General features: G+C 49.1%; 1 protein-coding gene across 2 annotated transcripts in view; it reads left to right on the top strand.

Moving 5' to 3' along the window:
* Positions 1 to 22,795, top strand: part of ACOXL (acyl-CoA oxidase like) — a 990,492-nt gene that overhangs the window by 143,943 nt on the left and 823,754 nt on the right. For both annotated transcript variants that reach the window (XM_063918088.1, XM_063918087.1), the window contains exon 4: positions 637 to 723. In XM_063918088.1, the coding sequence (XP_063774158.1) occupies positions 637 to 723 (87 nt within the window). The remainder of the gene's footprint in view (positions 1 to 636; positions 724 to 22,795) is intronic.

Genomic DNA, 22,795 nt, shown 5'->3' on the forward strand with positions numbered 1-22,795 from the left:
AGCTCATCAACCAACATAGATTCTTGTATAGAATTTAGTATGCCACCTACAACTTCAAGACCGCTTATCACACCGCTAAAGTCACTTTTGATAATAACATTGCATTACAGGGAAGCTCAATTTAAAATTCATATTATAGATACAGAAAAACAAAACTTGCTTCTCTCATACCTGTATAACCAATACTGTGAAGCATCGTAAATATAATGTCACAGAAGCTGCCTCTCTCAAACTAGTGCAATTGTGGGGGGTCCTGTGCCCAGGATCCCAGTGGTTTGGGAGACGGCCACCCCCCCAGCATCTTTTACTGCCTGTGTAGTGGGCAGTGAATATTTCAACCTATTGAAGATGCCACATATCTGGTGATCACAGGAATGTGAGTGACAGGGGCATAATAGTGCTCGTCTTGCATCTGATACATCACCATCACTGCACATAGAACATGTCCAGGGGACACTGAATCTGTTAGCACTGGCAAACGAGCTATTATATTGCGTATCATCAATAAGTTTAGTGTGACAAGGAAACAATAAATAGTTATAATCAGCAGATCAGCCCAGATAATGGTGAATATACAATATGTTTATAACTGTGCTTTACTGTTGCAGTGTTTACTGATTTCGCTGTGTATTTCAGTGTGGAGTCATGTGCTGGTTGTTTGGAGGAGCGGTTATGAATCTTGGAAGTCCGGAACATATTCAGAAATGGTTTGTTCCATTAAAGGTATGACATTTTCCTATCATTTCTAAGTCTATATTGGGATGAAGTGCAGTAGGATTGTGGAGAAAGATATTGGCTATTTGATGGAACTATGGGGGTTATTCAGGGTTACTGGCGACAGTGCACACGCGCAGGTCCCATCCTGCGCGAGTGTGGCCCAGCAAATGCGATCGCATTGGCTGCGAATGCCAGCTAGAGGAATTTGCGGTGCGAGCGGGGGCAGCGACGGACCATTATGGGGGTGGCGCAGGGAAAATGGGGGCGGGGCGGTGGCATTTTCGGGTTGGCTGCGTTTTGTCACATGCAGCCGGTCCGATGGAAAACATGGCAGCGGTGCGAAGGCAAGGGGCCATCCACAGTTGCTGCGACCGCAATTAAATTGCAGTTGCAGCCGCTGGCCAGGACGTTCAGCATGCTTTGCGGCCTTGCACTGTGCTGGGCGGCCCCCAGCATGCGAAAGATAGGCTTGTAGATCCTGCTTTTTAGCAGAATTGGCAGTCCAACCTGAATAACCCCCTATGTTCTGGAGAAGATCATTGGAATTACAGTGTGTGTATATGATGGAGACATGAGAGTAAAAGTGGGATATGGCAGTGATTACAGTAGGATGAGTGTGGTCCTTATAGAAAGAGTGCAGAAGATGTAATGTACAGGGAGAAATAAAGAAAAAAAAACTTATTTTGTATGTCCTTGCCGGGGGAATCACATATTCATGAAGATTCGGGTTAACGGATCAGCTGAAAAACAGCTATAACTTGTTAGCACCGTCATTCTGGATATAACACACCAATGGCCCAGGTTGTACATTTTCCACTGGTGACCAGGACACGAAGTGAGTATGTTTAAATGCTAAAAAACAATGTTTATGAAGTAATATAAATAAAGCTCTGTGTTATTTACTTTCATATTCATTTATTGGGAAGTTTTTTTTGCTCTTCTGATGAAATTGACCATCTCAGTCCTTTCCTTCATCCTTCCAATACCTTTGTACATGTAGAAAATGTCAGTCTTCATGCTCCATTTTTATTTACAATGTCTGGTTGTGTACGGGATCCCGACAGGATGCCGACAGTCAAACTACAGACTGCGGCATCCCGACTGTCATAATCTTAACACATATTGGTAAGTACTGTATCCCTTACTCTTATCCTCCCCCTAACCCACCCGTCCTGCAGCCTAACCCATCCCTCCCGCAGCCTGGCCCTCATCCACTCCTCCCGCAGCCTGGCCCTCATCCACTCCTCCCGCAGCCTGGCCCTCATCCACTCCTCCCGCAGCCTGGCCCTCATCCACTCGGCAGCCTGGCCCTCATCCACTCCTCTCGCAGCCTGGCCCTCATCCACTCCTCTCGCAGCCTGGCCCTCATCCACCTCTCTCGCAGCCTGGCCCTCATCCACCTCTCTCGCAGCCTGGCCCTCATCCACTCCTCTCGCAGCCTGGCCCTCATCCACTCCTCTCGCAGCCTGGCCCTCATCCACTCCTCTCGCAGCCTGGCCCTCATCCACTCCTCTCGCAGCCTGGCCCTCATCCACTCCTCCCGCAGCCTGGCCCTCATCCACTCGGCAGCCTGGCCCTCATCCACTCCTCTCGCAGCCTGGCCCTCATCCACTCCTCTCGCAGCCTGGCCCTCATCCACCTCTCTCGCAGCCTGGCCCTCATCCACTCCTCTCGCAGCCTGGCCCTCATCCACTCCTCTCGCAGCCTGGCCCTCATCCACTCCTCTCGCAGCCTGGCCCTCATCCACTCACCTCGCAGCCTGGCCCTCATCCACTCAGCTCGCAGCCTGGCCCTCATCCACTCCTCTCGCAGCCTGGCCCTCATCCACTCCTCTCGCAGCCTGGCCCTCATCCACTCCTCTCGCAGCCTGGCCCTCATCCACTCCTCTCGCAGCCTGGCCCTCATCCACTCCTCTCGCAGCCTGGCCCTCATCCACTCCTCTCGCAGCCTGGCCCTCATCCACTCCTCTCGCAGCCTGGCCCTCATCCACTCCTCCCGCAGCCTGGCCCTCATCCACTCCTCTCGCAGCCTGGCCCTCATCCACTCCTCTCGCAGCCTGGCCCTCATCCACTCCTCCCGCAGCCTGGCCCTAACCCTCCCCTCCAGCAGCCTAACCCTGCTGACTACATCCTGCTATGTCACCCCTAACGCTGAACTGTGACTGCTGTACTGCTGCTGAGTATGCCATCTTTCACATCTCTTTGCTAATAGTTGCCATTGTGAAAAGCTGTGTAGGATGTCTCCTTTGCATGTTCTGCCATGTGCCAGTGCAGAACCCTGTGTCAGAGTGCCTAATACACGGGAGAATCTTTCATATATGTAACTGATGATACTCTGATATACACATCACACTTCTTTTGTTACATGGAGATGTATCAAACTTTCTAAAGAGGACAAGGGGAGAAGTTGCCCTTAACTACTAATTAGGTGCTAGCTATCTTTTTATCGCATGTACTAAATAAATGATTTCTTGGATCACATTGGTTGCTATGCGCACATTCTCCACTTGTCCTCTTTAGCATCAGTAGTTGGGGAGATGTATCAAACTATCTAGATTTCCCACATTATTAGTACAAGTATTGGCTTCAGTGCCAGATAATAAAGCATCCCTGTATGTATCTCTCTATGGAAATATGTGCTAATGTGAAGCATGTATTGGTGACACAGGGTCTAATTCAGACCTGATCACTAGGGTGTGTTTTTTTTTTGCATCCCTGCGATCAGGTAGTCGCTGCCTACAGGGAGAGGGGGAATTCGGTGTGCAGGGGTGCGATCACATGTGCAGGAGAGCTGCACAAACAGAAGTTTGTGCAGTCTCTGCACAGCCCAGGACTTACTCTTCCAGTGCGATGATCGGGGCCGGAGCTGATGTCCGAAATCCTCCCTTCAAACGCCTGGTCCATCCTGCGTTTCTCCGGACACTCCTTAAAAACGGTCAGTTGCCACCCACAAAAGCTCTCTTCCCGTCAGTCACCTTACGATCGCCCGTGCGATCGCTTTTCTTGCACCATCCCGGCGCTCCCCGTCACCGCAGACCGACGCGTCTGCGCATTGCGGTGCATACGCATGCGCAGTTCAGACCTGATCGCAAGCTACACAAAAACGCAGCCTAGTGATCAGGTCTGAATTAGGCCCACAGTGTGATCCACTGTTTGGTTGGAGGAAGAACGATCCCAGTCCCAGTCACAATGCTGTTCCATTGCTGTGGGCGCACACTTTGTATGTAGCCCATTTGAAAGTTTAAAGCTGTTACCTACCTGTTTCCTTGGATGGGGCTCGATCTTTCAGTTTCCTTTCCTATTCTGGTTTCCAGGGCCTCCCTGCCCATCACAGTCTCGTATGTAATCACTTTATTATATTAGCATATTATCTATAAAAAGTACTATTCCAATTAACTTTGGACCTGTAGTAGTACTTTTAGGTCTGATACAGAGATGCATAAAGACTTCTTTTTCCGCAACAGCAGCTGTATTTTTATGCTAATGTCGCAACAGATTCTCCACCTTCTGACTGCGGTGCTATTACGTCCGTCGCAACATTGAGGATTGCATCCGCCCTGTGGCGGGTGCAGTTTCGTCATCTGTGCAGTTTTGTCCTCTATGCCCGTGCAACAGCTGGCAGCAACACCCCTGTGTCTGGCTAGCCACCCCACTGCTGTTACCTCCCTGGAATGCCCAGAAAATGTCTCAATTAGTGCAAATTCCATCTGCATTTAAGAGCCTGATTCATTCGAGCCATTCTTATTCGAACGTGCGTGCGTCATGGTCGCACTGCGCACACACCAAGGTAGCTTAGAGATGTCGCTCGCAGTGAGGATGTATTTGCAAAGTCATTGCCAGTCAGGGACTGTTTAGGAGAGGTAACAGGATGTGCAAGTATTTTGCTATCGTTTTACGCGTTATGACATTTTTGACAAAAAAGAGCCGCAGCATGGTCTTACAGGACCTGGCGTGCCAAGACGGGCTGCTGGCGCAACTGCGGCAAAGATGTACTGTATGAGGATACATTTGTAGCATATTCTTGTGCGTCCGCTGCCTACTGGAACGCACTGCGGATGCATTAGTGTAATCCGGCCCTAGAGTGGTAACCACCCGGACGCATGCGCAGTACGACTCAGACTCATGCAAAAACTGAAAACATTGGCTGCTTGCATGCAACATAGACACTAGGTGCACCCCTGAATCATTTCCTTCAGGTCTTGAAATCTTGTCTAGCTAATGACTGAGCTATTGATACCATTTTTTTTTTTTCCGCTACAAAATAGAACCTGGTTGATCCTGCAGAATATACAAATTTGTAAAGTTCCTCATTATTGGACTGCACTGAGAATTTCTGTTTTGCAAACATGCTTTGTATTGTTTGTTCTGTGTTTGTATTACAATACTTGCATCGCTGAACATAGAGATTGGCCAGAAGGTGGCGCTCAAACACCTGTTTATCTTTACACTTGCTAAATCTATGTTTCTGTACATTATCTTTGTTTTTGTTTTGTTTAGTTTTTTTTCTTACTGGAAATTCTTTTGGTAACATTACTTGAACTGAGGCCAGATTTTTCCAAAACAGAGTGTGCTGTAAAGTTTCCTTTCTGCAAGAACTTGCTTGAGGCATAAAACAGACCTTTCACCTTTACTCCTGGCCACAGAGTGTGTCATAGACGACAATGTGCTGTAAATTAGATATGGTTGCTCAGCCTTGATGCCAAACAAGACGTTCTCCATGTACTTTATAGACAAGTTGGTATTGCAGTTCCCTGATGTTTGCACATACTGGCAGAAAACTGCCAGAGAAACCACAGTTCTTGTTTTGGCAGTCTTGGCCAGTTTCCTCAAAACAGATATAATTGTCTGCCTTAGCTTGTGTTTGTGGTGACTTTAAGTAACATAGAAACATAGAATTTGACGGCAGATAAGAACCACTTGGCCCATCTAGTCTGCCCCTTTTTTTTATCCTTTAGGTAATCGCAACCCTTTTTGAACCTTAATTCTTTGTAAGGATATTCATAGGCCTATCCCAAGCATCTGATGGGAGGCTATTCCACTTATCCACTACCCTTTCTGCGAAGTAATTACAGTGGTAATATGGTCTGAACTAGCAATGATGCATACACTACTGTACATTTTAATGTTTTTACCTTGCTGTTTATGTAGTATATTGTATATCCAACGGACAAAGATGGAATTAATTATTGGAAAAATTCTTGAATGATTTTGGTGGCATGATTAAATATGCTACATGACTATTCACACTACATAGGATAGTCCTCAACTAGCTGCTATTAACAGGCAATGCTGTCCCTTCCCTTCCTTTCATGAAATTAACTTGAACCATTACTATTCTATTGTACAACCCATGATTCTTAGGGTTGCTTGCAATTGTGGCCACAACATAGCCTTTCTCTAACGTCCTAAGTGGATGCTGGGGACTCCGTCAGGACCATGGGGAATAGCGGCTCCGCAGGAGACAGGGCACAAAAATAAAGCTTTAGGATTAGGTGGTGTGTACTGGCTCCTCCCCCTATGACCCTCCTCCAAGCCTCAGTTAGGTTTTTGTGCCCGTCCGAGCAGGGTGCAATCTAGGTGGCTCTCCTAAAGAGCTGCTTAGAAAAAGTTTTTAGGTTTTTTATTTTCAGTGAGTCCTGCTGGCAACAGGCTCACTGCATAAACAGACAGGGCGGCACAAGAAGCAGGACAGCAATGGCAGAAGCTGCAAGGATTCTTCGCTGGGCGGAAGATCATGTGATAGCACTGTCAGCAGTATTCATTCCGGGAGTGGACAACTGGGAAGCAGACTTCCTCAGCAGACACGATCTACACCCGGGAGAGTGGGGACTTCATCCAGAAGTCTTCCACATGATTGTGAACCGTTGGGAAAAACCAATGGTGGATATGATGGCGTCCCGCCTCAACAAAAAACTGGACAGGTATTGCGCCAGGTCAAGAGACCCTCAGGCAATAGCTGTGGACGCTCTGGTAACACCGTGGGTGTTCCAGTCAGTGTATGTGTTCCCTCCTCTGCCTCTCATACCAAAAGTACTGAGAATTATACGGCAAAAGGGAGTAAGAACGATACTAGTGGCTCCGGATTGGCCAAGAAGAACTTGGTACCCGGAACTTCAAGAGATGCTCACGGAGGATCCGTGGCCTCTACCTCTAAGACGGGACCTGCTTCAGCAGGGACCGTGTCTATTCCAAGACTTACCGCGGCTGCGTTTGACGGCATGGCGGTTGAACGCCGAATTCTAAGGGAAAAAGGCATTCCGGAAGAGGTCATTCCTACACTGGTAAAAGCCAGGAAGGAGGTGACTGCACAACATTATCACCGCATTTGGAGGAAATATGTTGCGTGGTGTGAGGCCAGGAAGGCCCCCACGGAGGAATTTCAACTGGGTCGATTCCTACATTTCCTGCAAACAGGATTGTCTATGGGCCTCAAATTGGGGTCCATTAAGGTTCAAATTTCGGCCCTGTCGATTTTCTTCCAGAAAGAATTGGCTTCAGTTCCTGAAGTCCAGACTTTTGTAAAAGGAGTACTACATATACAGCCCCCGGTTGTGCCCCCAGTGGCACCGTGGGATCTTAATGTAGTCTTGGATTTTCTCAAATCCCATTGGTTTGAGCCGCTCAAATCGGTGGAGTTGAAGTATCTTACATGGAAAGTAACCATGCTACTGGCCCTGGCTTCAGCCAGGAGAGTATCAGAATTGGCGGCTTTATCATATAAGAGCCCATATCTGATTTTCCATACGGACAGGGCAGAACTGCGGACGCGTCCTCATTTTCTGCCTAAGGTGGTGTCAGCGTTTCACCTGAACCAGCCTATTGTGGTGCCTGCGGCTACTAACGATTTGGAGGATTCCAAGTTGTTGGACGTGGTCCGGGCATTGAAAATATATATTTCATGAACGGCGGGAGTCAGAAAGTCTGACTCACTGTTTATATTGTATGCACCCAACAAGATGGGTGCTCCTGCTTCTAAGCAGACGATTGCTCGTTGGATTTGTAGCACAATTCAACTTGCACATTCTGTGGCAGGCTTGCCACAACCTAAATCTGTCAAGGCCCATTCCACAAGGAAAGTGGGCTCATCCTGGGCGGCTGCCCGGGGGGTCTCGGCATTACAACTCTGCCGAGCTGCTACTTGGTTAGGGGCAAACACGTTTGCAAAATTCTACAAATTTGATACCCTGGCTGAGGAGGACCTTGAGTTCTCTCATTCGGTGCTGCAGAGTCATCCGCACTCTCCCGCCCGTTTGGGAGCTTTGGTATAATCCCCATGGTCCTGACGGAGTCCCCAGCATCCACTTAGGACGTTAGAGAAAATAAGAATTTACTTACCGATAATTCTATTTCTCGTAGTCCGTAGTGGATGCTGGGCGCCCATCCCAAGTGCGGATTGTCTGCAATACTTGTACATAGTTATTGTTACAAACAAATTCGGGTTGTTATTGTTGTGAGCCGTCTGTTCAGAGGCTCCTACGTTTGTCATACTGTTAACTGGGTTCAGATCACAAGTTATACGGTGTGATTGGTGTGGCTGGTATGAGTCTTACCCGGGATTCAATATCCTTCCTTATTGTGTACGCTCGTCCGGGCACAGTATCCTAACTGAGGCTTGGAGGAGGGTCATAGGGGGAGGAGCCAGTACACACCACCTAATCCTAAAGCTTTATTTTTGTGCCCTGTCTCCTGCGGAGCCGCTATTCCCCATGGTCCTGACGGAGTCCCCAGCATCCACTACGGACTACGAGAAATAGAATTATCGGTAAGTAAATTCTTATTTCTCTAACGTCCTAAGTGGATGCTGGGGACTCCGTCAGGACCATGGGGAATAGCGGCTCCGCAGGAGACAGGGCACAAAAATAAAGCTTTAGGATTAGGTGGTGTGTACTGGCTCCTCCCCCTATGACCCTCCTCCAAGCCTCAGTTAGGTTTTTGTGCCCGTCCGAGCAGGGTGCAATCTAGGTGGCTCTCCTAAAGAGCTGCTTAGAAAAAGTTTTTAGGTTTTTTTTATTTTCAGTGAGTCCTGCTGGCAACAGGCTCACTGCATCGAGGGACTTAGGGGAGAGAATTTCAACTCACCTGCGTGCAGGATGGATTGGATTCTTAGGCTACTGGACACCATTAGCTCCAGAGGGAGTCGGAACACAGGTCTCACCCTGGGGTTCGTCCCGGAGCCGCGCCGCCGACCCCCCTTACAGATGCTGAAGATTGAAGGTCCGGAAACAGGCGGCAGAAGGCTCTTCAGTCTTCATGAAGGTAGCGCACAGCACTGCAGCTGTGCGCCATTGTTGTCACACACTTCACACCAAGCGGTCACGGAGGGTGCAGGGCGCTGCTGGGGGCGCCCTTGGCAGCAATATTTAATACCTTTATGGCAAAAGAATACATCACATATAGCCATTGAGGCTATATGTATGTATTTAACCCATGCCAGTTATCTAAAACTACGGGAGAAAAGCCCGCCGAAATAGGGGGCGGAGCTTATTCTCCTCAGCACACAGCGCCATTTTCCTGCTCAGCTCCGCTGTGAGGAAGGCTCCCTGGACTCTCCCCTGCACTGCACTACAGAAACAGGGTAAAACAGAGAGGGGGGGCATTTTTTTGGCGATATTTTGATATATTTAAGCTGCTATAAAGAACAACACTTATATAAGGTTGTTCCCATATATATTATAGCGCTTGGGTGTGTGCTGGCAAACTCTCCCTCTGTCTCCCCAAAGGGCTAGTGGGGTCCTGTCTTCGATAAGAGCATTCCCTGTGTGTCTGCTGTGTGTCGGTACGTGTGTGTCGACATGTATGAGGACGATGTTGGTGTGGAGGCAGAGCAATTGCCGATAATGGTGATGTCACCCCCCAGGGAGTCGACACCGGAATGGATGGCTTTGTTTATGGAATTACGTGATAATGTCAGCACATTACAAAAATCAGTTGACGACATGAGACGGCCGGCAAACCAGTTAGTACCTGCCCAGGCGTCTCAGACACCGTCAGGGGCTGTAAAGCGCCCTTTACCTCAGTCGGTCGACACAGACCCAGACACAGACACTGAATCTAGTGTCGACGGTGATGAAACAAACGTATTTTCAAGTAGGGCCACACGTTATATGATCACGGCAATGAAGGAGGCTTTGCATATCTCTGATACTGCAAGTACCACAAAAAGGGGTATTATGTGGGGGGTGAAAAAACTACCTGTAGTTTTTCCTGAATCAGAGGAATTAAATGATGTATGTGATGAAGCGTGGGTTAACCCAGATAGAAAAATGCTAATTTCAAAAAAGTTATTAGCATTATACCCTTTCCCGCCAGAGGTTAGGGCGCGCTGGGAAACACCCCCTAGGGTGGATAAGGCGCTCACACGCTTATCAAAACAAGTGGCGTTACCGTCTCCTGATACGGCCGCCCTCAGGGATCCAGCTGATAGGAGACTGGAAACTACCCTAAAAAGTATATACACACATACTGGTGTTATACTGCGACCAGCCATCGCCTCAGCCTGGATGTGCAGTGCTGGGGTCGTCTGGTTGGATTCCCTGACTTAAAATATTGATACCCTGGATAGGGACAGTATTTTATTGACTATAGAGCAATTAAAGGATGCTTTCCTTTATATGCGAGATGCTCAGAGAGATATTTGCACTCTGGCATCGAGAGTAAATGCGATGTCCATATCTGCCAGAAGGAGTTTATGGACGCGACAGTGGTCAGGTGATGCGGATTCCAAACGACATATGGAAGTATTGCCGTATAAAGGGGAGGAATTATTTGGCGTCTGTCTATCGGATCTGGTGGCCACGGCAACTGCCGGAAAATCCACCTTTTTACCTCAGACCCCCTCCCAACAGAAAAAGACACCGTCTTTTCAGCCGCAGTCCTTTCGGTCCTATAAGAACAAGCGGGCAAAAGGACAGTCATATCTGCCTCGGGGCAGAGGAAGGGGTAAGAGAGGGCAGCAAGCAGCCCCTGCCCAGGAACAGAAGCCCTCCCAGGGTTCTGCAAAGCCCTCAGCATGACGCTGGGGCCTTACAAGCGGACTCAGGAGCGGTGGGGGGTCGACTCAAGAATTTCAGCGCACAGTGGGCTTGCTCACAGGTGGACCCCTGGATTCTGCAGGTAGTATCTCAGGGTTACAGGTTGGAATTCGAGAAGTCTCCCCCTCGCCGGTTCCTAAAGTCTGCTTTGCCAACGTCTCCCTCAGACAGGGCGACGGTATTGGAAGCTATTCACAAGCTGGTTTCTCAGCAGGTGATAGTCAAGGTACCCCTCCTACAACAGGGAAAGGGGTATTACTCCACGCTATTTGTGGTACCGAAGCCGGACGGCTCGGTAAGACCTATTCTAAATCTGAAATCTTTGAACCTGTACATACAAAAATTCAAGTTCAAGATGGAGTCACTCAGAGCAGTGATAGCGAATCTGGAAGAAGGGGACTTTATGGTGTCCCTGGACATAAAGGATGCTTACCTACATGTCCCAATTTGCCCTTCACATCAAGGGTACCTCAGGTTCGTGGTGCAAAACTGTCATCAGTTTCAGACGCTGCCGTTTGGATTGTCCACGGCACCTCGGGTCTTTACCAAGGTAATGGCTGAAATGATGATTCTTCTGCGAAGAAGAGGCGTATTAATTATCCCTTACTTGGACGATCTCCTGATAAGGGCAAGGTCCAGAGAACAGCTGGAGGACGGATTAGCACTAACCCAACTAGTGCTGCAACAACACGGGTGGATTCTGAATTTTCCAAAATCTCAGTTGACCCCGACGACACGTCTGCTGTTCCTGGGAATGATTCTGGACACGGTTCAGAAAAAGGTGTTTCTTCCGGAGGAGAAAGCCAGGGAGTTATCCGAACTTGTCAGGAACCTCCTAAAACCAGGGAAAGTGTCTGTGCATCAATGCACAAGAGTCCTGGGAAAGATGGTGGCTTCTTACGAAGCGATTCCATTCGGCAGATTCCACGCACGAACTTTTCAGTGGGATCTGCTGGACAAATGGTCCGGATCGCATCTGCAGATGCATCAGCGGATAACCTTATCGCCACGGACAAGGGTGTCTCTTCTGTGGTGGTTGCAGAGTGCTCATCTGTTAGAGGGCCGCAGATTCGGCATACAGGACTGGGTCCTGGTGACCACGGATGCCAGTCTGAGAGGCTGGGGAGCGGTCACACAGGGAAGAAACTTCCAGGGAGTATGGTCAAGCCTGGAGATGTCTCTTCACATAAATATACTGGAGCTAAGAGCGATTTACAATGCTCTAAGTCTGGCAAAACCCCTGCTTCAGGGTCAGCCGGTGTTGATCCAGTCGGACAACATCACGGCAGTCGCCCACGTAAACAGACAGGGCGGCACAAGAAGCAGGACAGCAATGGCAGAAGCTGCAAGGATTCTTCGCTGGGCGGAAGATCATGTGATAGCACTGTCAGCAGTATTCATTCCGGGAGTGGACAACTGGGAAGCAGACTTCCTCAGCAGACACGATCTACACCCGGGAGAGTGGGGACTTCATCCAGAAGTCTTCCACATGATTGTGAACCGTTGGGAAAAACCAATGGTGGATATGATGGCGTCCCGCCTCAACAAAAAACTGGACAGGTATTGCGCCAGGTCAAGAGACCCTCAGGCAATAGCTGTGGACGCTCTGGTAACACCGTGGGTGTTCCAGTCAGTGTGTGTGTTCCCTCCTCTGCCTCTCATACCAAAGGTACTGAGAATTATACGGCAAAAGGGAGTAAGAACGATACTAGTGGCTCCGGATTGGCCAAGAAGAACTTGGTACCCGGAACTTCAAGAGATGCTCACGGAGGATCCGTGGCCTCTACCTCTAAGACCGGACCTGCTTCAGCAGGGACCGTGTCTATTCCAAGACTTACCGCGGCTGCGTTTGACGGCATGGCGGTTGAACGCCGAATTCTAAGGAAAAAAAGGCATTCCGGAAGAGGTCATTCCTACACTGGTAAAAGCCAGGAAGGAGGTGACTGCACAACATTATCACCGCATTTGGAGAAAATATGTTGCATGGTGTGAGGCCAGGAAGGCCCCCACGGAGGAATTTCAACTGGGTCGATTCCTACATTTCCTGCAAACAGGATTGTCTATGGGCCTCAAATTGGGGTCCATTAAGGTTCAAATTTCGGCCCTGTCGATTTTCTTCCAGAAAGAATTGGCTTCAGTTCCTGAAGTCCAGACTTTTGTAAAAGGAGTACTACATATACAGCCCCCGGTTGTGCCCCCAGTGGCACCGTGGGATCTTAATGTAGTCTTGGATTTTCTCAAATCCCATTGGTTTGAGCCGCTCAAATCGGTGGAGTTGAAGTATCTTACATGGAAAGTAACCATGCTACTGGCCCTGGCTTCAGCCAGGAGAGTATCAGAATTGGCGGCTTTATCATATAAGAGCCCATATCTGATTTTCCATACGGACAGGGCAGAACTGCGGACACGTCCTCATTTTCTGCCTAAGGTGGTGTCAGCGTTTCACCTGAACCAGCCTATTGTGGTGCCTGCGGCTACTAACGATTTGGAGGATTCCAAGTTGTTGGACGTGGTCCGGGCATTGAAAATATATATTTCAAGAACGGCGGGAGTCAGAAAGTCTGACTCACTGTTTATATTGTATGCACCTAACAAGATGGGTGCTCCTGCTTCTAAGCAGACGATTGCTCGTTGGATTTGTAGCACAATTCAACTTGCACATTCTGTGGCAGGCTTGCCACAACCTAAATCTGTCAAGGCCCATTCCACAAGGAAAGTGGGCTCATCCTGGGCGGCTGCCCGGGGGGTCTCGGCATTACAACTCTGCCGAGCTGCTACTTGGTCAGGGGCAAACACATTTGCAAAATTCTACAAATTTGATACCCTGGCTGAGGAGGACCTTGAGTTCTCTCATTCGGTGCTGCAGAGTCATCCGCACTCTCCCGCCCGTTTGGGAGCTTTGGTATGATCCCCATGGTCCTGACGGAGTCCCCAGCATCCACTTAGGACGTTAGAGAAAATAAGAATTTACTTACCGATAATTCTATTTCTCTATCGTCCTAAGTGGATGCTGGGGTTCCTGAAAGGACCATGGGGAATAGCGGCTCCGCAGGAGACAGGGCACAAAAAAGTAAAGCTTTACTAGGTCAGGTGGTGTGCACTGGCTCCTCCCCCTATGACCCTCCTCCAGACTCCAGTTAGATTTTGTGCCCGAACGAGAAGGGTGCAATCTAGGTGGCTCTCCTAAAGAGCTGCTTAGAGAAAGTTTAGTTTAGGTTTTTTTCTTTACAGTGAGTCCTGCTGGCAACAGGATCACTGCAACGTGGGACTTAGGGGGAAAGTAGTAAACTCACCTGCATGCAGAGTGGATTTGCTGCTTGGCTACTGGACACCATTAGCTCCAGAGGGATCGAACACAGGCCCAGCCGTGGAGTCCGGTCCCGGAGCCGCGCCGCCGACCCCCTTGCAGATGCTGAAGCGTGAAGAGGTCCGGAAACCGGCGGCTGAAGACTCCTCAGTCTTCATAAGGTAGCGCACAGCACTGCAGCTGTGCGCCATTTTCCTCTCAGCACACTTCACTGGGCAGTCACTGAGGGTGCAGAGCGCTGGGGGGGGGCGCTCTGAGAGGCAAATATAAACCTTATACAAGGCTAAAAATACCTCACATATAGCCCATAGGGGCTATATGGAGATATTTAACCCCTGCCTGACTGGAAAAATAGCGGGAGAAGAACCCGCCGAAAAAGGGGCGGGGCCTATCTCCTCAGCACACGGCGCCATTTTCTGTCACAGCTCCGCTGGTCAGAACGGCTCCCAGGTCTCTCCCCTGCACTGCACTACAGAAACAGGGTAAAACAGAGAGGGGGGGCACATTAATGGCTATATATATATATATTAAAGCAGCTATAAGGGAGCACTTAATATAAGGATATCCCTTGTATATATAGCGCTTTGTGGTGTGTGCTGGCAGACTCTCCCTCTGTCTCCCCAAAAGGGCTAGTGGGTCCTGTCTTCATTAGAGCATTCCCTGTGAGTTTGCGGTGTGTGTCGGTACGTGGTGTCGACATGTATGAGGACGATATTGGTGTGGAGGCGGAGCAATTGCCAAATATGCAGATGTCACCCCCCAGGGGGTCGACACCAGAATGGATGCCTTTATTTGTGGAATTACGTGATGGTTTATCTTCCCTTAAACAGTCAGTTGAGGACATGAGGCGGCCGGACAATCAATTAATGCCTGTCCAGGCGCCTCAAACACCGTCAGGGGCTGTAAAACGCCCTTTGCCTCAGTCGGTCGACACAGACCCAGACACGGGCACTGATTCCAGTGACGACGGTAGAAATTCAAACGTATTTTCCAGTAGGGCCACACGTTATATGATTTTGGCAATGAAGGAGACGTTACATTTAGCTGATACTACAGATACCGTAAAACAGGGTATTATGTATGGTGTGAAAAAACTACAAACAGTTTTTCCTGAATCAGAAGAATTAAATGACGTGTGTGATGAAGCGTGGGTTGCTCCTGATAAAAAGTTGATAATTTCAAAAAAGTTATTGGCATTATACCCTTTCCCGCCAGAGGTTAGGGCGCGCTGGGAAACACCCCCTAAGGTGGACAAGGCGCTCACACGCTTATCCAAACAAGTGGCGTTACCCTCTCCTGAGACGGCCGCACTTAAGGATCCATCAGATAGAAAGATGGAAGTTATTCAAAAGAATATATACACACATGCAGGTGTTATACTACGACCAGCTATAGCAACTGCCTGGATGTGCAGTGCTGGAGTAGTTTGGTCAGAATCCCTGATTGAAAATATTGATACCCTAGATAGGGACAATGTTTTACTGTCGTTAGAACAAATAAAGGATGCATTTATCTATATGCGTGATGCACAGAGGGATATTTGCACACTGGCATCTCGGGTGAGTGCTATGTCCATTTCAGCCAGAAGAGCCTTATGGACACGACAGTGGACAGGCGATGCGGATTCAAAACGTCACATGGAGGTTTTGCCGTATAAAGGGGAGGAGTTATTTGGAGTTGGTCTATCAGACTTGGTGGCCACGGCTACTGCCGGGAAATCCACTTTTTTACCTCAAGTCACTCCCCAACAGAGAAAGGCACCGACCTTTCAACCGCAGCCTTTTCGCTCCTACAAAAATAAGAGAGCAAAGGGCTTGTCGTACCTGCCACGAGGCAGAGGAAGAGGGAAGAGACACCAACAGGCAGCTCCTTCCCAGGAACAGAAGCCCTCCCCGGCTCCTGCAAAAACCTCAGCATGACGCTGGGGCCTCTCAAGCGGACTCGGGGACAGTGGGGGGCCGTCTCAAAAATTACAGCGCGCAGTGGGCTCACTCGCAGGTAGACCCCTGGATCCTGCAGATAATATCTCAGGGGTACAGGTTGGAATTAGAGACGGATCCTCCTCATCGTTTCCTGAAGTCTGCCTTACCAACCGTCTCTTCCGAAAGGGAGAGGGTGTTGGAAGCCATTCACAAGCTGTACGCTCAGCAGGTAATAGTCAAAGTACCCCTATTACAACAAGGAAAGGGGTATTATTCCACTCTATTTGTGGTACCGAAGCCGGATGGCTCGGTAAGGCCTATTCTAAATCTGAAGTCCTTGAACCTCTACATAAAAAAGTTCAAGTTCAAGATGGAGTCACTCAGAGCAGTGATAGCGAACCTGGAAGAAGGGGACTTTATGGTATCCTTGGACATCAAGGATGCGTATCTACACGTTCCGATTTACCCCGCACACCAGGGGTACCTCAGGTTCATTGTTCAAAACTGTCACTATCAGTTTCAGACGCTGCCGTTCGGATTGTCCACGGCGCCTCGGGTCTTTACCAAGGTAATGGCCGAGATGATGATTCTTCTTCGAAGAAAAGGCGTATTAGTTATCCCATACTTGGACGATCTCCTAATAAGGGCAAGGTCCAGAGAACAGCTGGAGACAGCTTTAGCACTATCTCAAGAGGTGCTAAGACAACACGGGTGGATTCTGAATATTCCAAAATCCCATTTAATCCCGACAACTCGTCTGCTGTTCCTAGGAATGATTCTGGACACGGTTCAGAAAAAGGTTTTCCTTCCAGAGGAAAAAGCCAAGGAGTTATCCGATCTGGTCAGGAACCTCCTAAAACCAGGAAAAGTGTCAGTACATCAATGCACAAGAGTCCTGGGAAAAATGGTGGCTTCTTACGAAGCAATTCCATTCGGCAGATTCCATGCAAGAATATTCCAAAGGGATCTGTTGGACAAATGGTCAGGGTCGCATCTGCAGATGCACCTGCGAATAACCCTGTCACCAAAGACAAGGGTGTCACTTCTGTGGTGGTTGCAGAAGGCTCACCTATTAGAAGGCCGCAGATTCGGCATTCAGGATTGGATCCTGGTGACCACGGACGCCAGCCTGAGAGGCTGGGGAGCAGTCACACAAGGAAGAAACTTCCAGGGAGTATGGACGAGTCTGGAAAAGTCTCTTCACATAAACATTCTGGAACTAAGAGCAATCTACAATGCTCTAAGCCAGGCGGAACTTCTCCTGCAAGGAAAGCCGGTGTTGATTCAGTCGGACAACATCACGGCGGTCGCCCATGTAAACAGGCAGGGCGGCACAAGAAGCAGGAGTGCAATGGCAGAAGCTGCCAAGATTCTTCGCTGGGCGGAGAATCACGTGATAGCACTGTCAGCAGTGTTCATCCCGGGCGTGGACAACTGGGAAGCAGACTTCCTCAGCAGACACGATCTTCATCCGGGAGAGTGGGGTCTACATCCAGAAGTCTTCAACATGTTAATAGACCGTTGGGAAAGACCAATTGTAGACATGATGGCGTCTCGCCTCAACAAGAAACTGGACAAATATTGCGCCAGGTCAAGAGATCCACAGGCAATAGCTGTGGACGCACTGGTAACTCCTTGGGTGTACCAGTCAGTGTATGTGTTTCCTCCTCTGCCGCTCATACCAAAGGTATTGAAGATCATACGGCAAAGAAGAGTAAGAACAATACTAGTGGTTCCGGATTGGCCGAGAAGGACTTGGTATCCGGAACTTCAAGAGATGCTCACGGACGAACCGTGGCCTCTACCTCTGAGAAGGGACCTGCTACAGCAGGGTCCCTGTCTTTTTCAAGACTTACCGCGGCTGCGTTTGACGGCATGGCGGTTGAACGCCAGATCCTAAAAGGGAAAGGCATTCCAGAAGAAGTCATTCCTACCTTGATTAAGGCACGGAAGGAAGTCACCGTGAAACATTATCACCGCATTTGGCGAAAATATGTAGCGTGGTGCGAGGATCGGAGGGTTCCGACGGAGGAATTCCAACTGGGTCGTTTCCTACATTTCCTGCAATCAGGATTATCTATGGGTCTCAAATTGGGATCCATTAAGGTTCAAATTTCGGCCCTGTCAATATTCTTCCAAAAAGAATTGGCCTCTGTCCCTGAGGTCCAGACTTTTGTCAAGGGAGTACTGCATATACAGCCTCCTGTGGTGCCTCCGGTGGCACCGTGGGATCTAAATGTAGTTTTAGATTTCCTCAAATCCCATTGGTTTGAACCATTGAAAAAGGTGGATTTGAAATATCTCACATTGAAAGTGACTATGTTACTAGCCCTGGCCTCTGCCAGGAGAGTATCTGAATTGGCGGCTTTATCTTATAAAAGTCCTTATCTAATCTTCCATTCGGATAGGGCAGAACTGCGGACTCGTCCGCATTTTCTCCCTAAAGTGGTATCAGCATTTCATCTGAACCAACCTATTGTGGTGCCTGCGGCCACTAGCGACTTGGAGGACTCCAAGTTGTTGGACGTTGTCAGAGCCTTAAAAATATACATTGCAAGGACGGCTGGAGTCAGAAAATCTGACTCGCTGTTTATATTGTATGCACCCAACAAGTTGGGCGCACCTGCTTCTAAGCAGTCGATTGCTCGTTGGATTTGTAACACAATTCAACTTGCACATTCTGTGGCAGGCCTGCCACAGCCTAAAACTGTAAAAGCCCACTCCACAAGGAAGGTGGGCTCATCTTGGGCGGCTGCCCGAGGGGTCTCGGCATTACAACTCTGCCGAGCAGCTACGTGGTCGGGGGAGAACACGTTTGTAAAATTTTACAAATTTGATACCCTGGCAAAGGAGGACCTGGAGTTCTCTCATTCGGTGCTGCAGAGTCATCCGCACTCTCCCGCCCGTTTGGGAGCTTTGGTATAATCCCCATGGTCCTTTCAGGAACCCCAGCATCCACTTAGGACGATAGAGAAAATAAGAATTTACTTACCGATAATTCTATTTCTCGGAGTCCGTAGTGGATGCTGGGCGCCCATCCCAAGTGCGGATTATCTGCAATACTTGTACATAGTTATTGTTAACTAATTCGGGTTATTGTTAAGGAGCCATCTTTAAGAGGCCCTTTCTGTTGTCATACTGTTAACTGGGTTTAGATCACAAGTTGTACGGTGTGATTGGTGTGGCTGGTATGAGTCTTACCCGGGATTCAAAATGCCTCCCTTATTGTGTATGCTCGTCCGGGCACAGTACCTAACTGGAGTCTGGAGGAGGGTCATAGGGGGAGGAGCCAGTGCACACCACCTGACCTAGTAAAGCTTTACTTTTTTGTGCCCTGTCTCCTGCGGAGCCGCTATTCCCCATGGTCCTTTCAGGAACCCCAGCATCCACTACGGACTCCGAGAAATAGAATTATCGGTAAGTAAATTCTTATTTTCTCGTAGTCCGTAGTGGATGCTGGGCGCCCATCCCAAGTGCGGATTGTCTGCAATACTTGTACATAGTTATTGTTACAAACAAATTCGGGTTGTTATTGTTGTGAGCCGTCTGTTCAGAGGCTCCTACGTTTGTCATACTGTTAACTGGGTTCAGATCACAAGTTATACGGTGTGATTGGTGTGGCTGGTATGAGTCTTACCCGGGATTCAATATCCTTCCTTATTGTGTACGCTCGTCCGGGCACAGTATCCTAACTGAGGCTTGGAGGAGGGTCATAGGGGGAGGAGCCAGTACACACCACCTAATCCTAAAGCTTTATTTTTGTGCCCTGTCTCCTGCGGAGCCGCTATTCCCCATGGTCCTGACTGAGTCCCCAGCATCCACTACGGACTACGAGAAATAGAATTATCGGTAAGTAAATTCTTATTTTTCCCCCCTCTGTATCTCTCCAGCCCCATCCCTCAATGTTCTCTCCAGCCTCAAGACTTTCCTGTGTCCCTCCAGCCTCTTGCCATCTGTGTCTCATGCCCCCCCCCCCCCCCCCCCCCCTTGTGTATCTTTCATCTGTATCACACTCTCTCTGATCTCTGCCCCCTCATCCACCTTTTTTCTCTGCCCACCTCCCTAAACTGGTTGGGTGGTGGGAGATTACAGGTGGGGCCACAGTAAATGTTCTGGTTGGGAAGGCAGTGGGGGAGGGGACATGCAGGGGTCTTCCCAACCTTCCCATCTCTTCTCTTTCCCCAAACTGTCTTTCATCTCTGTCCTATCCCCCCTCTCTGCCTTTCATCTCCACCACCCTAATTCTTTCTGCTCAGCCCAAAACCCCCTCTTCCCCCCCCAACTTCTAACTTTTCAGTCTGCAGGGGGTGCCGCAGTTGGGTGGAGGTGTTGGGTGCTGGCTGCAAGCAGTGCCAGTGATGGCTGGGGCAGACGTGTGGCTGTGTCTAGCAAGCAGCTAGTGGGAGTTGGAAGGGAGGGGACGGGGCCTTCCTGCATCTCTCTACGGAGTCTGCGCTGCTTATGCTGCCTTACAGCATTATATAATAGACATCATCACCCGCACCTGTAAGGGTTTTTTTCTTTTTGATCACTCACCTAGTCTTCTTCCTCTCCCAGCCGTATTGCTTCTGGTATCTACTCACCTAACCTTGTTCCATAATGCTCATTACATACAGTAGAACCCACTTTTCTCTATCGTCCTAGTGGATGCTGGGGTTCCTGAAAGGACCATGGGGAATAGCGGCTCCGCAGGAGACAGGGCACAAAAAGTAAAGCTTTAGGATCAGGTGGTGTGCACTGGCTCCTCCCCCTATGACCCTCCTCCAAGCCCCAGTTAGATTTTTGTGCCCGGCCGAGAAGGGTGCAATCTAGGTGGCTCTCCTAAAGAGCTGCTTAGAAAAGTTTAGCTTAGGTTTTTTATTTTACAGTGAGTCCTGCTGGCAACAGGATCACTGCAACGAGGGACTTAGGGGAGAAGAAGTGAACTCACCTGCGTGCAGGATGGATTGGCTTCTTTGGCTACTGGACATTAGCTCCAGAGGGACGATCACAGGTACAGCCTGGATGGTCACCGGAGCCTCGCCGCCGGCCCCCTTGCAGATGCTGAAACAAGAAGAAGGTCCAGAATCGGCGGCATGAAGACTCCTCAGTCTTCTTAAGGTAGCGCACAGCACTGCAGCTGTGCGCCATTTCCTCTCAGCACACTTCACACGGCAGTCACTGAGGGTGCAGGGCGCTGGGAGGGGGGCGCCCTGGGAGGCAATGAAAACCTATTTTGGCTAAAAATACCTCACATATAGCCTCCGGAGGCTATATGGAGATATTTAACCCCTGCCAGAATCCGTTAAGAGCGGGAGACGAGGCCGCCGAAAAAGGGGCGGGGCCTATCTCCTCAGCACACAGCGCCATTTTCCCTCACAGAAAGGCTGGAGGGAAGGCTCCCAGGCTCTCCCCTGCACTGCACTACAGAAACAGGGTTAAAACAGAGAGGGGGGGCACTAATTTGGCGTTAGAAATATATAAAAAAGATGCTATAAGGGAAAACACTTATATAAGGTTGTCCCTATATAATTATAGCGTTTTTGGTGTGTGCTGGCAAACTCTCCCTCTGTCTCTCCAAAGGGCTAGTAGGTCCTGTCCTCTATCAGAGCATTCCCTGTGTGTGTGCTGTGTGTCGGTACGTGTGTGTCGACATGTATGAGGACGATGTTGGTGAGGAGGCGGAGCAATTGCCTGTAATGGTGATGTCACTCTCTAGGGAGTCGACACCGGAATGGATGGCTTATTTAGGGAATTACGTGATAATGTCAACACGCGCCAAGGTCGGTTGACGACATGAGACGGCCGACAAACAATTAGTACCGGTCCAGACGTCTCAAAAACACCGTCAGGGGTTTTAAAACGCCCGTTTACTTTAGTCGGTCGACACAGACACAGACAGGGACACTGAATCCAGTGTCGACGGTGAATAAACAAACGTATTCCTTATTAGGGCCACACGTTAAGGGCAATGAAGGAGGTGTTACATATTTCTGATACTACAAGTACCACAAAAGAGGGTATTATGTGGGATGTGAAAAAACTACCGTAGTTTTTCCTGAATCAGATAAATTAAATGAAGTGTGTGATGATGCGTGGGTTCCCCCCGATAGAAAATATGGGCGGTATACCCTTTCCCGCCAGAAGTTAGGGCGCGTTGGGAAACACCCCTTAGGGTGGATAAGGCGCTCACACGCTTATCAGAACAAGTGGCGGTACCGTCTATAGATAGGGCCGTCCTCAAGGAGCCAGCTGACAGGAGGCTGGAAAAATATCATAAAAAGTATATACACACATACTGGTGTTATACTGCGACCAGCGATCGCCTCAGCCTGGATGTGCAGAGCTGGGGTGGCTTGGTCGGATTCCCTGACTAAAAATATTGATACCCTTGACAGGGACAGTATTTTATTGACTATAGAGCATTTAAAGGATGCATTTCTATATATGCGAGATGCACAGAGGGATATTTGCACTCTGGCATCAAGAGTAAGTGCGATGTCCATATCTGCCAGAAGATGTTTATGGACACGACAGTGGTCAGGTGATGCAGATTCCAAACGGCACAAAGGTGTATTGCCGTATAAAGGAAGAGGAGTTATTTGGGGTCGGTCCATCGGACCTGGTGGCCACGGCAACTGCTGGAAAATCCACCGTTTTTACCCTAAGTCACATCTCTGCAGAAAAAGACACCGTCTTTTCAGCTTCAGTCCTTTCATCCCTATAAGAGTCATATCTGCCCAGGGATAGAGGAAAGGGAAGAAGACTGCAGCAGGCAGCCCATTCCCAGGAACAGAAGCGTTCCACCGCTTCTGACAAGCTCTCAGCATGACGCTGAGA

Source organism: Pseudophryne corroboree, chromosome 4, assembly GCF_028390025.1.
Source record: "Pseudophryne corroboree isolate aPseCor3 chromosome 4, aPseCor3.hap2, whole genome shotgun sequence".
NCBI lineage: Eukaryota > Metazoa > Chordata > Amphibia > Anura > Myobatrachidae > Pseudophryne > Pseudophryne corroboree.